The sequence below is a fragment of the Salmo trutta genome, unplaced genomic scaffold, assembly GCF_901001165.1.
Source record: "Salmo trutta unplaced genomic scaffold, fSalTru1.1, whole genome shotgun sequence".
NCBI lineage: Eukaryota > Metazoa > Chordata > Actinopteri > Salmoniformes > Salmonidae > Salmo > Salmo trutta.
Genome location: NW_021822662.1, coordinates 395,280 through 410,000, shown reverse-complemented (window position 1 = coordinate 410,000; position 14,721 = coordinate 395,280). Strand labels below are relative to the sequence as shown.

Here is a 14,721-nt window from a genome sequence, read left to right as displayed (position 1 = left end):
GACAGTACTACTCTACTGGACTGACTGACTGACAGTACTACTCTACTGGACTGACTGACTGACAGTACTACTCTACTAGACTGACTGACTGACACTACTACTCTACTAGACTGACTGACTGACTGACTGACTGACTGACAGTACTACTCTACTAGACTGACTGACTGACTGACTGACACTACTACTCTACTAGACTGACTGACTGACAGTACTACTCTACTAGACTGACTGACTGACTGACTGACTGACAGTACTACTCTACTAGACTGACTGACTGACTGACTGACACTACTACTCTACTAGACTGACTGACTGACAGTACTACTCTACTAGACTGACTGACTGACTGACTGACAGTACTACTCTACTAGACTGACTGACTGACAGTACTACTCTACTAGACTGACTGACTGACTGACTGACACTACTACTCTACTAGACTGACTGACTGACAGTACTACTCTACTGGACTGACTGACTGACAGTACTACTCTACTAGACTGACTGACTGACTGACTGACTGACTGACTGACAGTACTACTCTACTAGACTGACTGACTGACTGACTGACACTACTACTCTACTAGACTGACTGACTGACTGACTGACTGACTGACTGACAGTACTACTCTACTAGACTGACTGACTGACTGACACTACTACTCTACTAGACTGACTGACAGTACTACTCTACTAGCCTGACTGACTGACTGACAGTACTACTCTACTTGACTGACTGACTGACTGACAGTACTACTCTACTAGACTGACTGACTGACTGACTGACACTACTACTCTACTAGACTGACTGACTGACAGTACTACTCTACTGGACTGACTGACTGACTGACTGACTGACTGACTGACTGACTGACTGACAGTACTACTCTACTTGACTGACTGACTGACTGACAGTACTACTCTACTTGACTGACTGACTGACTGACAGTACTACTCTACTAGACTGACTGACTGACTGACTGACACTACTACTCTACTAGACTGACTGACTGACAGTACTACTCTACTGGACTGACTGACTGACTGACTGACTGACTGACTGACTGACTGACTGACTGACAGTACTACTCTACTAGACTGACTGACTGACAGTACTACTCTACTAGACTGACTGACTGACACTACTACTCTACTGGACTGACTGACTGACTGACAGTACTACTCTACTAGACTGACTGACTGACAGTACTACTCTACTAGACTGACTGACTGACAGTACTACTCTACTAGACTGACTGACTGACTGACTGACAGTACTACTCTACTAGACTGACTGACAGTACTACTCTACTAGACTGACTGACAGTACTACTCTACTAGACTGACTGACAGTACTACTCTACTAGACTGACTGACAGTACTACTCTACTAGCCTGACTGACTGACTGACTGACTGACAGTACTACTCTACTAGACTGACTGACTGACTGACAGTACTACTCTACTAGACTGACTGACTGACTGACAGTACTACTCTACTAGACTGACTGACTGACTGACAGTACTACTCTACTAGACTGACTGACTGACTGACAGTACTACTCTACTAGACTGACTGACTGACAGTACTACTCTACTAGACTGACTGACTGACAGTACTACTCTACTAGCCTGACTGACTGACTGACTGACAGTACTACTCTACTTGACTGACTGACTGACTGACAGTACTACTCTACTTGACTGACTGACTGACTGACAGTACTACTCTACTAGACTGACTGACTGACTGACTGACAGTACTACTCTACTAGACTGACTGACTGACAGTACTACTCTACTAGACAGACAGCAGCTGGAGACACTTAGCGAGAGACGGAGGACATGATTGTCACCCTACACATGTTTTAGTAGTTTATGACAAGATGAGATAAAATGGGTTTATATGGTGGTGATTATGTATGGGAGGTTCGTGTCACCTGGTTCTGTGTGTCACCAGGTGCGTAACCTGACCTACATGGTGACTCGGAGGGAGAAGATAAAGAGGACTCTGTGGAGGATCCAGGAACAGATCTTCACTCATCAGGCTGAGCTGCTGGACCATGAGATCATCAACGGTACGTCGTGGTTCGGGTTAGGCTGGTAGTCGTGGTTAGGATTAGGCTGGTAGTCGTGGTTAGGCTGGTAGTCGTGGTTAGGATTAGGCCGGTAGTCGTGGTTAGGATTAGGCCGGTAGTCGTGGTTAGGATTAGGCCGGTAGTCGTGGTTAGGATTAGGCCGGTAGTCGTGGTTAGGATTAGGCCGGTAGTCGTGGTTAGGCTGGTAGTCGTGGTTAGGCTGGTAGTCGTGGTTAGGCTGGTAGTCGTGGTTAGGCTGGTAGTCGTGGTTAGGATTCGTTAGGGTTAAACTGGTAGTCGTGGTTAGGATTAGGCTGGTAGTCGTGGTTAGGATTAGTTAGGGTTAGGGTTAAACTGGTAGTCGTGGTTAGGCTGGTAGTCGTGGTTAGGATTAGGCTGGTGCGTCGTGGTTAGGCTGGTAGTCGTGGTTAGGGTTAGGCTGGTAGTCGGGGTTAGGCTGGTAGTCGTGGTTCGGGTTAGGCTGGTAGTCGTGGTTAGGATTAGGCTGGTAGTCGTGGTTAGGGTTAGGCTGGTAGTCGTGGTTAGGGTTAGGCTGGTAGTCGTGGTTAGGATTAGGCTGGTAGTCGTGGTTAGGATTAGGCTGGTAGTCGTGGTTAGGATTAGTTAGGGTTAGACTGGTAGTCGTGGTTAGGATTAAACTGGTAGTCGTGGTTAGGCTGGTAGTCATGGTTAGGATTAGGCTGGTAGTCGTGGTTAGGATTAGGCCGGTAGTCGTGGTTAGGATTAGGCTGGTAGTCGTGGTTAGGGTTAGGCTGGTAGTCGTGGTTAGGGTTAGGCTGGTGGTTAGGATTAGGCTGGTAGTCGTGGTTAGGATTAGGCTGGTAGTCGTGGTTAGGCTGGTAGTCGTGGTTAGGATTAGTTAGGGTTAGGGTTAAACTGGTAGTCGTGGTTAGGCTGGTAGTCGTGGTTAGGATTAGGCTGGTACGTCGTGGTTAGGCTGGTAGTCGTGGTTAGGGTTAGGCTGGTAGTCGGGGTTAGGCTGGTAGTCGTGGTTCGGGTTAGGCTGGTAGTCGTGGTTAGGCTGGTAGTCGTGGTTAGGATTAGGCTGGTAGTCGTGGTTAGGCTGGTAGGCGTGGTTCGGGTTAGGCTGGTAGTCGTGGTTCGGGTGGTAGTTGTGGTTAGGATTAGGCTGGTAGTCGTGGTTAGGCTGGTAGTCGGGGTTAGGCTGGTAGTGGTGATTCGGGTTAGGCTGGTAGTGGTGATTCGGGTTAGGCTGGTAGTTGTGGTTCGGGTTAGGCTGGTAGTCGTGGTTCGGGTTAGGCTGGTAGTCATGGTTAGGCTGGTAGTCGTGGTTAGGCTGGTAGTCGTGGTTAGGCTGGTAGTCGTGGTTAGGCTGGTAGTCGTGGTTAGGCTGGTAGTCGTGGTTAGGCTGGTAGTCGTGGTTAGGCTGGTAGTCGTGGTTAGGCTGGTAGTCGTGGTTAGCCTGGTAGTCGTGGTTAGGCTGGTAGTCGGGGTTAGGCTGGTAGTCGGGGTTAGGCTGGTAGTCGGGGTTAGGCTGGTAGTCGGGGTTAGGGTTAGGCTGGTAGTCGGGGTTAGGATTAGGCTGGTAGTCGTGGTTAGGGTTAGGCTGGTAGTCGTGGTTAGGGTTAGGCTGGTAGTCGTGGTTAGGCTGGTAGTCGTGGTTAGCCTGGTAGTCGTGGTTAGCCTGGTAGTCGTGGTTAGGCTGGTAGTCGTGGTTAGGCTGGTAGTCGTGGTTAGGCTGGTAGTCGTGGTTAGGGTTAGACTGGTAGTCGTGGTTAGCCTGGTGGTCGTGGTTAGGCTGGTGGTCGTGGTTAGGGTTAGGCTGGTGGTCGTGGTTAGGTGGTGGTCGTGGTTAGGGTTAGGCTGGTGGTCGTGGTTAGGGTTAGGCTGGTGGTCGTGGTAAGGGTTAGGCTGGTGGTCGTGGTTAGGGTTAGGCTGGTGGTCGTGGTTAGGGTTAGGCTGGTGGTCGTGGTTAGGGTTAGGCTGGTGGTCGTGGTTAGGGTTAGGCTGGTGGTCGTGGTTAGGGTTAGGCTGGTGGTCGTGGTTCGGGTTAGGCTGGTGGTCGTGGTTCGGGTTAGGCTGGTGGTCGTGGTTCGGGTTAGGCTGGTGGTCGTGGTTAGGGTTAGGCTGGTAGTCGTGGTTAGGGTTAGGCTGGTAGTCGTGGTTAGGGTTAGGCTGGTAGTCGTGGTTAGGGTTAGGCTGGTAGTCGTGGTTAGACTGGTAGTCGGGGTTAGGCTGGTAGTGGTGATTCGGGTTAGGCTGGTAGTTGTGGTTCGGGTTAGGCTGGTAGTCGTGGTTCGGGTTAGGCTGGTAGTCATGGTTAGGCTGGTAGTCGTGGTTAGGCTGGTAGTCGTGGTTAGGCTGGTAGTCGTGGTTAGGCTGGTAGTCGTGGTTAGGCTGGTAGTCGTGGTTAGGCTGGTAGTCGTGGTTAGGCTGGTAGTCGTGGTTAGGCTGGTAGTCGTGGTTAGCCTGGTAGTCGTGGTTAGGCTGGTAGTCGTGGTTAGGCTGGTAGTCGTGGTTAGGCTGGTAGTCGGGGTTAGGCTGGTAGTCGGGGTTAGGCTGGTAGTCGGGGTTAGGCTGGTAGTCGGGGTTAGGCTGGTAGTCGGGGTTAGGCTGGTAGTCGGGGTTAGGCTGGTAGTCGGGGTTAGGATTAGGCTGGTAGTCGTGGTTAGGGTTAGGGCTGGGTAGTTCGTGGTTAGGCTGGTAGTCGTGGTGTTAGCCTGTAGTCGGGTTAGCCTGGTAGTCGTGGTTAGGCATGGTAGTCGTGGTTAGGCTGGTAGTCGTGGTTAGGCTGGGTAGTCCGTGGTGTAGGGCTGGTAGGTCGTTGGTTAGGGTTAGGACTGGTAGTCGTGGTTAGGCCTGGTGGTCGTGGTTAGGCTGGTGGTCCGTGGTTAGGGTTAGGCTGGTGGTCCGTGGTTAGGGGTTTAGGCTGGTGGTTAGGGTTAGGGCTGGTGGTCGTGGTAGGGTTAGGGTAGGCTGGTGGTCCGTGGTTAGGGTTAGGGCCTGGTGGTCGTGGTTAGGGTTAGGCTGGTGGTCGTGGTTAGGGTTAGGCTGGTGGTCGTGGTTAGGGTTAGGCTGGTGGTCGTGGTTAGGGTTAGGCTGGTGGTCGTGGTTCGGGTTAGGCTGGTGGTCGTGGTTCGGGTTAGGCTGGTGGTCGTGGTTCGGGTTAGGCTGGTGGTCGTGGTTCGGGTTAGGCTGGTGGTCGTGGTTCGGGTTAGGCTGGTAGTCGTGGTTAGGGTTAGGCTGGTGGTCGTGGTTAGGGTTAGGCTGGTGGTCGTGGTTCGGGTTAGGCTGGTGGTCGTGGTTCGGGTTAGGCTGGTGGTCGTGGTTAGGCTGGTAGTCGTGGTTAGGCTGGTAGTCGTGGTTAGGCTGGTAGTCGTGGTTAGGCTGGTAGTCGTGGTTAGCCTGGTAGTCGTGGTTAGGCTGGTAGTCGTGGTTAGGCTGGTAGTCGGGGTTAGGCTGGTAGTCGGGGTTAGGCTGGTAGTCGGGGTTAGGCTGGTAGTCGGGGTTAGGGTTAGGCTGGTAGTCGGGGTTAGGATTAGGCTGGTAGTCGGGGTTAGGATTAGGCTGGTAGTCGTGGTTAGGCTGGTAGTCGTGGTTAGCCTGGTAGTCGTGGTTAGGCTGGTAGTCGTGGTTAGGCTGGTAGTCGTGGTTAGGCTGGTAGTCGTGGTTAGGGTTAGACTGGTGGTCGTGGTTAGCCTGGTGGTCGTGGTTAGGCTGGTGGTCGTGGTTAGGGTTAGGCTGGTGGTCGTGGTTAGGGTTAGGCTGGTGGTCGTGGTTAGGGTTAGGCTGGTGGTCGTGGTTAGGGTTAGGCTGGTGGTCGTGGTTAGGGTTAGGCTGGTGGTCGTGGTTAGGGTTAGGCTGGTGGTCGTGGTTCGGGTTAGGCTGGTGGTCGTGGTTCGGGTTAGGCTGGTGGTCGTGGTTCGGGTTAGGCTGGTGGTCGTGGTTAGGGTTAGGCTGGTAGTCGTGGTTAGGGTTAGGCTGGTAGTCGTGGTTAGGGTTAGGCTGGTAGTCGTGGTTAGGGTTAGGCTGGTAGTCGTGGTTAGACTGGTACGTCGTGGTGAGGGTTAGACTGGTACGTCGTCATGGTGAGGGTTAGTTGGGGTTAGACTGGTACGTCGTGGTGAGGGTTAGACTGGTACGTCGTGGTGAGTGTTAGTTGGGGCTAGACTGGTACGTCGTGGTGAGGGTTAGTTGGGGCTAGACTGGTACGTCGTGGTGAGGGTTAGACTGGTAGTCGTGGTGAGGGTTAGACTGGTACGTCGTGGTGAGGGTTAGACTGGTACGTCGTGGTGAGGGTTAGACTGGTACGTCGTGGTGAGGGTTAGACTGGTACGTCGTGGTGAGGGTTAGACTGGTACGTCGTGGTGAGGGCTAGACTGGTACGTCGTGGTGAGGGTTAGTTGGGGCTAGACTGGTACGTTAGGGATGGATTAGTGTTAGTTATTTGATGGATAGACGTTATAATAAAATAATATATAGCTAATATTAATAATGTAAATCTCCCATTGTGTCTGTACTTCTCTGGTTGTCTCCCACCATGAAGTCCAGGAGGGATGGATCTGTCTCTGTCCGTCACATGCGATATCTCAGACACCACTGGCCCCATTTTGGCGAAACTTGGGTGAATGATGTGTCTTGCCATAGATATCCAGCATTTACAAAATTACACAGATTGAAAATGCGAACTTTGAAAGGTCACGCCCCTCGCCCTGTTTGACCTAAGGTCATGGAATTTAGTGCATCGGTCCCTCTCCTCAAAGGAACACATTTACCTCAGGACACATAAGGTCCACCATGATGTGTTGTCCGACATTTTGAATTTTGTTCAACACTTAAAACGCTACTCCTCTTGCAACGAATGCTTTATCTGCACCATCTATGGACAAAGGTCTCAATACTTTCCAGACTAGTACCTAAAAGAATATGGTTAGGGTAGGGTTAGGGTAGGGTTAGGGGTTACGGTTGGGTTAGGGGTTACGGTTGGGTTAGGGGGTAGGGTTGGGTTAGGGGTAGGGTTAGGGTTGGGTCAGGGGTTAGGGTTGGGTCAGGGGTTGGGGTAGGGTTAGGGTTGGGTCAGGGGTTGGGGTAGGGTTAGGGTTAGGGGTTGGGTTAGGGGTAGGGTTAGGGGTAGGGTTAGGGTCTGTACCAAACGTGTTATGTGGCATCTATGGACAAAGGTCTCAATACTTTCCAGACTAGTACCTAAAAGAATATGGTACTAGTCTGTTATTGACCAATAAACATTCACGTTGGCTTGGTCTGGCACATACGTATATAAATGAGTCAAGGATATTCGTATTGTAACTAATCACATGCACATGTTTAGTAGATGTTATTGCGGGTGTAGTGAAATACTTGTATTTCCAGCGCCAACAGTGCAGTGGTGTCTAACAGTGCAGTGGTGTCTAACAGTGCAGTGGTGTCTAACAGTGCAGTGGTGTCTAACAGTGCAGTGGTGTCTAAAAACAATTCACAACAATACACACATCTAAAAGGAATGGAATTTAGAAATATATAATTATTAGATTGAGCAACATCAGAGTGGCATTGAATAAAGCAGTATGTAAACGTTATTTAAACATTGTTAAAGTGACCAGTGATTCTATGTCTATGGGGCAGCAGCCTCTAAGGTGCAGGGCTGAGTAACCAGGTGGAAGCCAGCTAGTGATGGCTGTTTATCAGTCTGATGGCCTGGAGATAGAAGCTGTTTTTCAGTCTCTCGGTTCCCCGCTTTGATGCACCTGTACTGACCTCGCCTTCTTGATGATAGCGGGGTGAACAGGCAGTGGCTCGGGTGGTTGTTGTCCTTGATGATCTTTTTGGCCTTCCTGTGACATCGGGTGCTGTAGGTGTCCTGGAGGGCAGGTACAGTTGCCGTACCAGGCGGTGATACAGCCCGACAGGATGCTCTCAATTGTGCATCTGTAAAAGTTTGATGGTTTTAGGGCCAAGCCACATTTCTTCAGCCTCCTGAGGTTGAGGAGACGCTGTTGCGCCTTCTTCACCACGCTGTCTGGACCATTTCAGATCGTCAGGGACGTCGAGGAACTTGAAGCTTTCCACCTTCTCCACTGCAGTCTCGTCAATGTGGATAGGGGCCTGTTCCCTCTGCTGTTTCCTGAAGTCCACGATCAGCTCCTTTTGTTTTCAGGTTATTTTCCTGGCACCACTCTCCCAGGGCCCTCTCCTCCTCCCTGTAGACTGTCATCCTTCTTGGTAATCAGGCCTATTACTGTCGTCTGCGAACTTGATGATTGACTTGGAGCTGCCGTGCTTGGCCATGCAGTCGTGGGTGAACAGGGAGTACAGGAGGGGGCTGAGTACGCACCCTTGTGGGGCCCCTGTGTTGAGGATCAGCGGAGTGGAGATGTTGTTTCCTACCTTCACCTCCTGGGGACGGCCCGTCAGGAAGTCCAGGACCCAGTTGCACAGGGCGGAGTTGAAACCCAGGGCCCCGAGTTTCATGATGAGCTTGGAAGGTACTATAGTGTTGAAGGATGAGCTGTATTCAATGAACAGCATTCTTATATAGGTATTCTTCTTGTCCAGATGGGATAGGGCAGTGTGCAGTGCAATGGTGATTGCATCGTCTGTGGATCTATTGAGGCGGTAAGCAAATTGAAGTGGGTCAGTTGAGGTGATATGATCCTTAACTAGCCTCTCAAAGCATTTCATGGGTACAGGAACAATGGTGAACATCTTGAAGTAAGTGGAGATAGCAGACTGGGCTGGGAGTGATTTAATATGTCCGTAAATACTCCAACCAGCTGGTCTGCGCATCCTCTGAGGATGTAGCTAGGGATGCCGTCTGGGCCAGCAGCTCTGCGAGGTTAACGCGCTTAAACGTCTTACTCACATCAGCCACGGAGGAGGAGAGCCCACAGTCCTTGGTAGCGGGCCACGTCGGTGGCACTGTGTCATTCTCAAAGTGGGCAAAGGAGGTGTTTAGCTTGTCCGGAAGCAAGACGTCTTAGTCTGCGACGTGGCTGGTTTTCCCTTTGTAGTCCGTTGTTGTCTATAGACCCTGCCACATACGTCGTGTCTGAGAGGTTGAATTGCGACTCCACTTTGATTGCTTTTACGAGGGAATAACTACACTGTTTGTACTCGGGCCATATTCCCTGTCATGGTTAAATGCGGTGGTTCACGCTTTCAGGTTTGTGCGAATGCTGCCATCTATGCACGGTTTCTGGTTTGGGTTTAAATGGTCACAGTGGGTACAACAACTCCTATACACTTCCTGATAAACTCAGTCACCGTATCCGTATATTTGTCGATGTTATTCTCAGAGGCTACCCGGAACATATCCCAGTCCGCGTGATCAAAACAATCTTGAAGCATGGATTCCGATTGGTCAGACCAGCGTTGAATAAACCTTAGCACGGGTACTTCCTGTTTGAGTTTCTGCCTATAGGAAGGGAGGAGCAAAATGGAGTCGTGATCAGATTTGCTGAAGGGAAGGCGGGGGAGGGCCTTGTTGGCATTTCAAAAGTTGAGTAGCAGTGGTCCAATGTTTTACCAGTGTGAGAACTACAGTCAATGTGTTGGTAGAACTTCGGTAGCGTTTTCCTAAATTTGCTTTGTTAAAATCCCCAGCTACAATAAATGTGTCCTCCGGATATTTGGTTTCCAGTTTGCATAAAGTCCAGTGTAGTTCCTTGAGGGCCGCTGTGGTATCAGCTTGAAGGGGAATATACACGGCTGTGACTATAACCGAAGAGAATTATCTTGGGAGGTAATACGGTCAGCATTTGATTGTGAGGCATTCTAGGTCGGGTGAACAAAAGGACTTGAGTTCCTGTACATTATCACAATCACACCATGAGTAGTTAACCATGAAACATACACCTTTCTTCTTCCTGGAGAGTTCTTTATTGCTGTCTGCGCAATGTACTGAGAACCCAGCTGGCTGTATGGATGGAGACAGTATATCCCAAGAGAGCCATGTTTCCGTGAAATAGAGTATGTTACAATCCCTGATGTCTTTGGAAGGAGATCCTCGCCCTGAGCTTGTCTACTTTATTGACCAGAGACTGAACATTAGCGAGTAATGTACTCAGGATCGGTGGATGGTGTGCACTCCTCCTGAGTCGGACTAGAAGTCCACTCCAAATACATCTTCACCGGCGGTGTTTTGGAGCAGACTCTGGAATTAGTTAAATTGCCCTGGGGGGTACGAACAAAGGATGCAATTCGGAAAAGTTGTATTCTTGGTCGTAATGCTGGTGAGTTACCGCCACTCTGATATCCAAAAGTTATTTCCGGCTGTGTGTAATAATACAAAAAAATGTTTGGGTTAAAGAAAAAAACGAAATACTGCAAAGTTGCTTAGGAGCTAGAAGCAGAGCTGCCATATCTGTCGGCGCCATCTTACTAGGGCTGTTAAACGATTAAAATAATGAATTGTGATTAATCTCATGATTTTCTGTAGTTAATTAGTGTCCAATCAAAAACGCATCTTTTGACCAATGGGTAAAATATATTAATTGTGTAGATAATCCTCTAAAAATAACAAGGGTGCAAACCTCATGTATCTATGATAATCCGTACAAAAGTTATTGGTGTTTTTACCCTTGTTGGATGGCCAGAATTAGGGTGACAAAAATCAAAGAAAAACAGTGGAAAAGAATCTGGGAAATTGCATCTCGTCAGCTGATTCTCTGCAATAATTAAGGCTACCGGCTACTGACAGACTCACTTTCCCACGCAACTCATCTTTCTTCTCGACCCCGCAGGACATAAAACAATAGAGTTATTGATTTTGAGACATGACGTAGTGTTTTCGTATTTTAGTAAACGGTTTCAATATTCATTTGAAATTCCTGTTATTACATAAACAAGCATATCTCTGTGGAATGAGCGTATACCAATTTTTATTTATTTTCAAAGCCTTTTTCATTTAATTCCGCTCGTGTCATGCTAATTTTGTTGGGAAAAGACTGAAGACAAATTGTAAAATCCTCAAAAGTTGTTAGGAGAAACCTGCGCTGCTATGTCAACAAAGCGCGGTGCTTATCAGATGTATTAGCTTATGAAATCTGACTTTTTAGATGTTGGAGAAAGACCCCACTGAACGATTCAGACATTGAATAATCATGTCTTGGTAAAATTATATTTTATAACATAAGGAAGTGAATTTTAAGTTAATTGCAATTAATCACAATTTTGAATTTGCTCAACAAATCTAATTTTAAAAGCTGTGCGTTGAGTTAAAGGAATATGCTTTGATTGTAAGGGACAGAAACAGAATGCTTCCAATGTTTAAGTAGGCTTACTCTCTCTTATCAATGTTCTGAAAATGTAACACTTGATCAGGCTCACTCACTCACTCACTCACTCACTCACTCACTCACTCACTCACTGTTAAAGCTTTAGGCATTCTAAATGGGCGTTCTCCCACTTTCTGATTTGAAGGATTGACTACGGGGGAAAGATAACTAGCTCTATGAACACAGTGCATTCGGAAAGTATTCAGACCTCTTGACTTTTTCCACATTTTGTTATGTTACAGCTTTTTTCTAAAATTGATTAAATCGTTTTTTCCCCCCCTTAACATACAATACCTCATAATGTCCAAGCAAAATTGTTACTAATTTATAAAAAATAAAAAAAACGTTAACATTTACATAAGTATTCAGACCCTTTACTCAGTACTTTGAAGCACCTTTGGCAGCGATTACGGCATCTTCTCTGCCTATCCTCTCAAGCTCTGTTGGATGGGGAGTATTGTTGCACAGCTATTTTCAGGTCTCTCCAGAGATGTTCGATTGGGTTCAAGTCTGGGCCACTCAAGTTTATTCAGACTTGTCCCGAAGCCACTCCTGTGTTGTTTTGGCTGTGTGCTTAGGGTTGTTGTCCTGTTGGTAGGTGAACCTTCTCTCTGGAGCAGGCTTTCATCAAGGATCTCTGTACTTTGTTCCGTTCATCTTTCCCTCAAACCTGACTCCCAGTCCCTGCCGCTGAAAAACATCCCCACAGCATGATGCTGCCACCACCATCCTTCACTATAAGGATGGTGCCAGATTTCCTCCAGATGAGATGCTTGGCATTCAGGCCAAATCAAATCAAAATCAAATCAAATTTATTTATATAGCCCTTCGTACATCAGCTGAAATCTCAAAGTGCTGTACAGAAACCCAGCCTAAAACCCCAAACAGCAAGCAATGCATGTGAAAGAAGCACGGTGGCTGGGAAAAACTCCCTAGGAAAAACTCCTGAGAAAGGCCAAAAACCTAGGAAGAAACCTAGAGAGGAACCAGGCTATGAGGGGTGGCCAGTCCTCTTCTGGCTGTGCCGGGTGGATATTATAACAGAACATGGTCAAGATGTTAAAATGTTCGTAAATTACCAGCATGGTCAAATAATAATAATCATAGTAATTGTCGAGGGTGCAACAAGCACGTCCGGTGAACAGGTCAGGGTTCCGTATCCGCAGGCAGAACAGTTGAAACTGGAGCAGCAGCATGGCCAGGTGGACTGGGGACAGCAAGGAGTCATCATGCCAGGTAGTCCTGAGGCATGGTCCTAGGGCTCAGGTCCTCCGAGAGAAAGAAAGAAAGAGAGAAAGAGAGAATTAGAGAGAGCATATTTACATTCACACAGGACACCGGATAAGACAAGAGAATACTCCAGATGTAACAGACTGACCCTAGCCCCCCGACACATAAACTACTGCAGCATAAATACTGGAGGCTGAGACAGGAGGGATCAGAAGACACTGTGGCCCCATCCGATGATACCCCCGGACAGGGCCAAACAGGCAGGATATAACCCCACCCACTTTGCCAAAGCACAGCCCCCACACCACTAGAGGGATATCTACAACCACCAACTTACCGTCCGAAGACAAGGCCGAGTATAGCCCACAAAGATGTCCGCCACGGCACAACCCAAGGGGGGGGGCGCCAACCCAGACAGGAAGACCACGTCAGTGGCTCAACCTACTCAAGTGACGCACCCCTCCCATGGACGGCATGGAAGAACACCAGTAAGTCAGTGACTCAGCCCCTGTAAAAGGGTTAGAGGCAGAGAATCCCAGTGGGAAGAGGGGAACCGACAAGGCAGAGACAGCAAGGGCGGTTCGTTGCTCCAGCCTTTCCGTTCACCTTCACACTCCTGGGCCAGACTATACTTAATCATAGGACCTACTGAAGAGATAAGTCTTCAGTAAAGACTTAAAGGTTGAGACTGAGTCTGCGTCTCTCACATGGGTAGGCAGACCATTCCATAAAAATGGAGCTCTATAGGAGAAAGCCCTACCTCCAGCCGTTTGCTTAGAAATTCTAGGGACAATTAGGAGGCCTGCGTCTTGTGACCGTAGCGTACGTATAGGTATGTACGGCAGGACCAAATCGGCAAGATAGGTAGGAGCAAGCCCATGTAATGCTTTGTAGGTTAGCAGTAAAACCTTGAAATCAGCCCTTGCCTTAACAGGAAGCCAGTGTAGGGAGGCTAGCACTGGAGTAATATGATCAAATTTTTTGGTTCTAGTCAGGATTCTAGCAGCCGTATTTAGCACTAACTGAAGTTTGTTTAGTGCTTTATCCGGGTAGCCGGAAAGTAGAGCATTGCAGTAGTCGAGCCTAGAAGTAACAAAGCATGGATTAATTTTTCTGCGTCATTTTTGGACAGAAAGTTTCTGATTTTTGCAATGTTACGTAGATGGAAAAAAGCTGTCCTTGAAGCAGTCTTGATATGTTCTTCAAAAGAGAGATCAGGGTCCAGAGTAACACCGAGGTCCTTCACAGTTTTATTTGAGACGACTGTACAACCATCCAGATTAATTGTCAGATTCAACAGAAGATCTCTTTGTTTCTTGGGACCTAGGACAAGCATCTCTGTTTTGTCCGAGTTTAAAAGTAGAACATTTGCAGCCATCCACTTCCTTATGTCTGAAACACAGGCTTCTAGCGAGGGCAATTTTGGGGCTTCACCATGTTTCATTGAAATGTACAGCTGTGTGTCGTCCGCATAGCAGTGAAATTTAACATTATGTTTTCGAATGACATCCCCAAGAGGTAAAATATATAGTGAAAACAATAGTGGTCCTAGAACGGAACCTTGAGGAACACCGAAATTTACAATTGATTTGTCAGAGGACGAACCATTCACAGAGACAAACTGATATCTTTCCGACAGATAAGATCTAAACCAGGCCAGAACTTGTCCATGTAGACCAATTTGGGTTTCCAATCTCTCCAAAAGAATGTGGTGATCGATGGTATCAAAAGCGGCACTAAGATCTAGGAGCATGAGGACAGATGCAGAGCCTCGGTCTGACGTCATTAAAAGGTCATATACCACCTTCACAAGTGCAGTCTCAGTGCTATGATGGGGTCTAAAACCAGACTGAAGCGTTTCGTATACATTGTTTGTCTTCAGGAAGGCAGTGAGTTGCTGCGCAACAACTTTTTCTAAAATTTTTGAGAGGAATGGAAGATTCGATATAGGCCGATTTTAGTTTTTTATAATTTCTGGGTCAAGATTCGGCTTTTTCAAGAGAGGCTTTATTACTGCCACTTTTAGTGAGCTTGGTACACATCCGGTGGATAGAGAGCCGTTTATTATGTTCAACATAGGAGGGCCAAGCACAGGAAGCAGCTCTTTCAGTAGTAATAGGGTCCAGTATGCAGCTTGAGGGTTTGGAGGCCATGATTAT

General features: G+C 48.1%; 1 protein-coding gene across 3 annotated transcripts in view; it reads left to right on the top strand.

The window, feature by feature from the left end:
* The window catches only part of LOC115183111 (protein Jade-1), a 71,280-nt gene that overhangs the window by 47,942 nt on the left and 8,617 nt on the right, over positions 1–14,721 (top strand). For all 3 annotated transcript variants that reach the window (XM_029744451.1, XM_029744449.1, XM_029744450.1), the window contains exon 10: positions 1,961–2,078. In XM_029744451.1, coding sequence (XP_029600311.1) covers positions 1,961–2,078 — 118 coding nt within the window. The remainder of the gene's footprint in view (positions 1–1,960; positions 2,079–14,721) is intronic.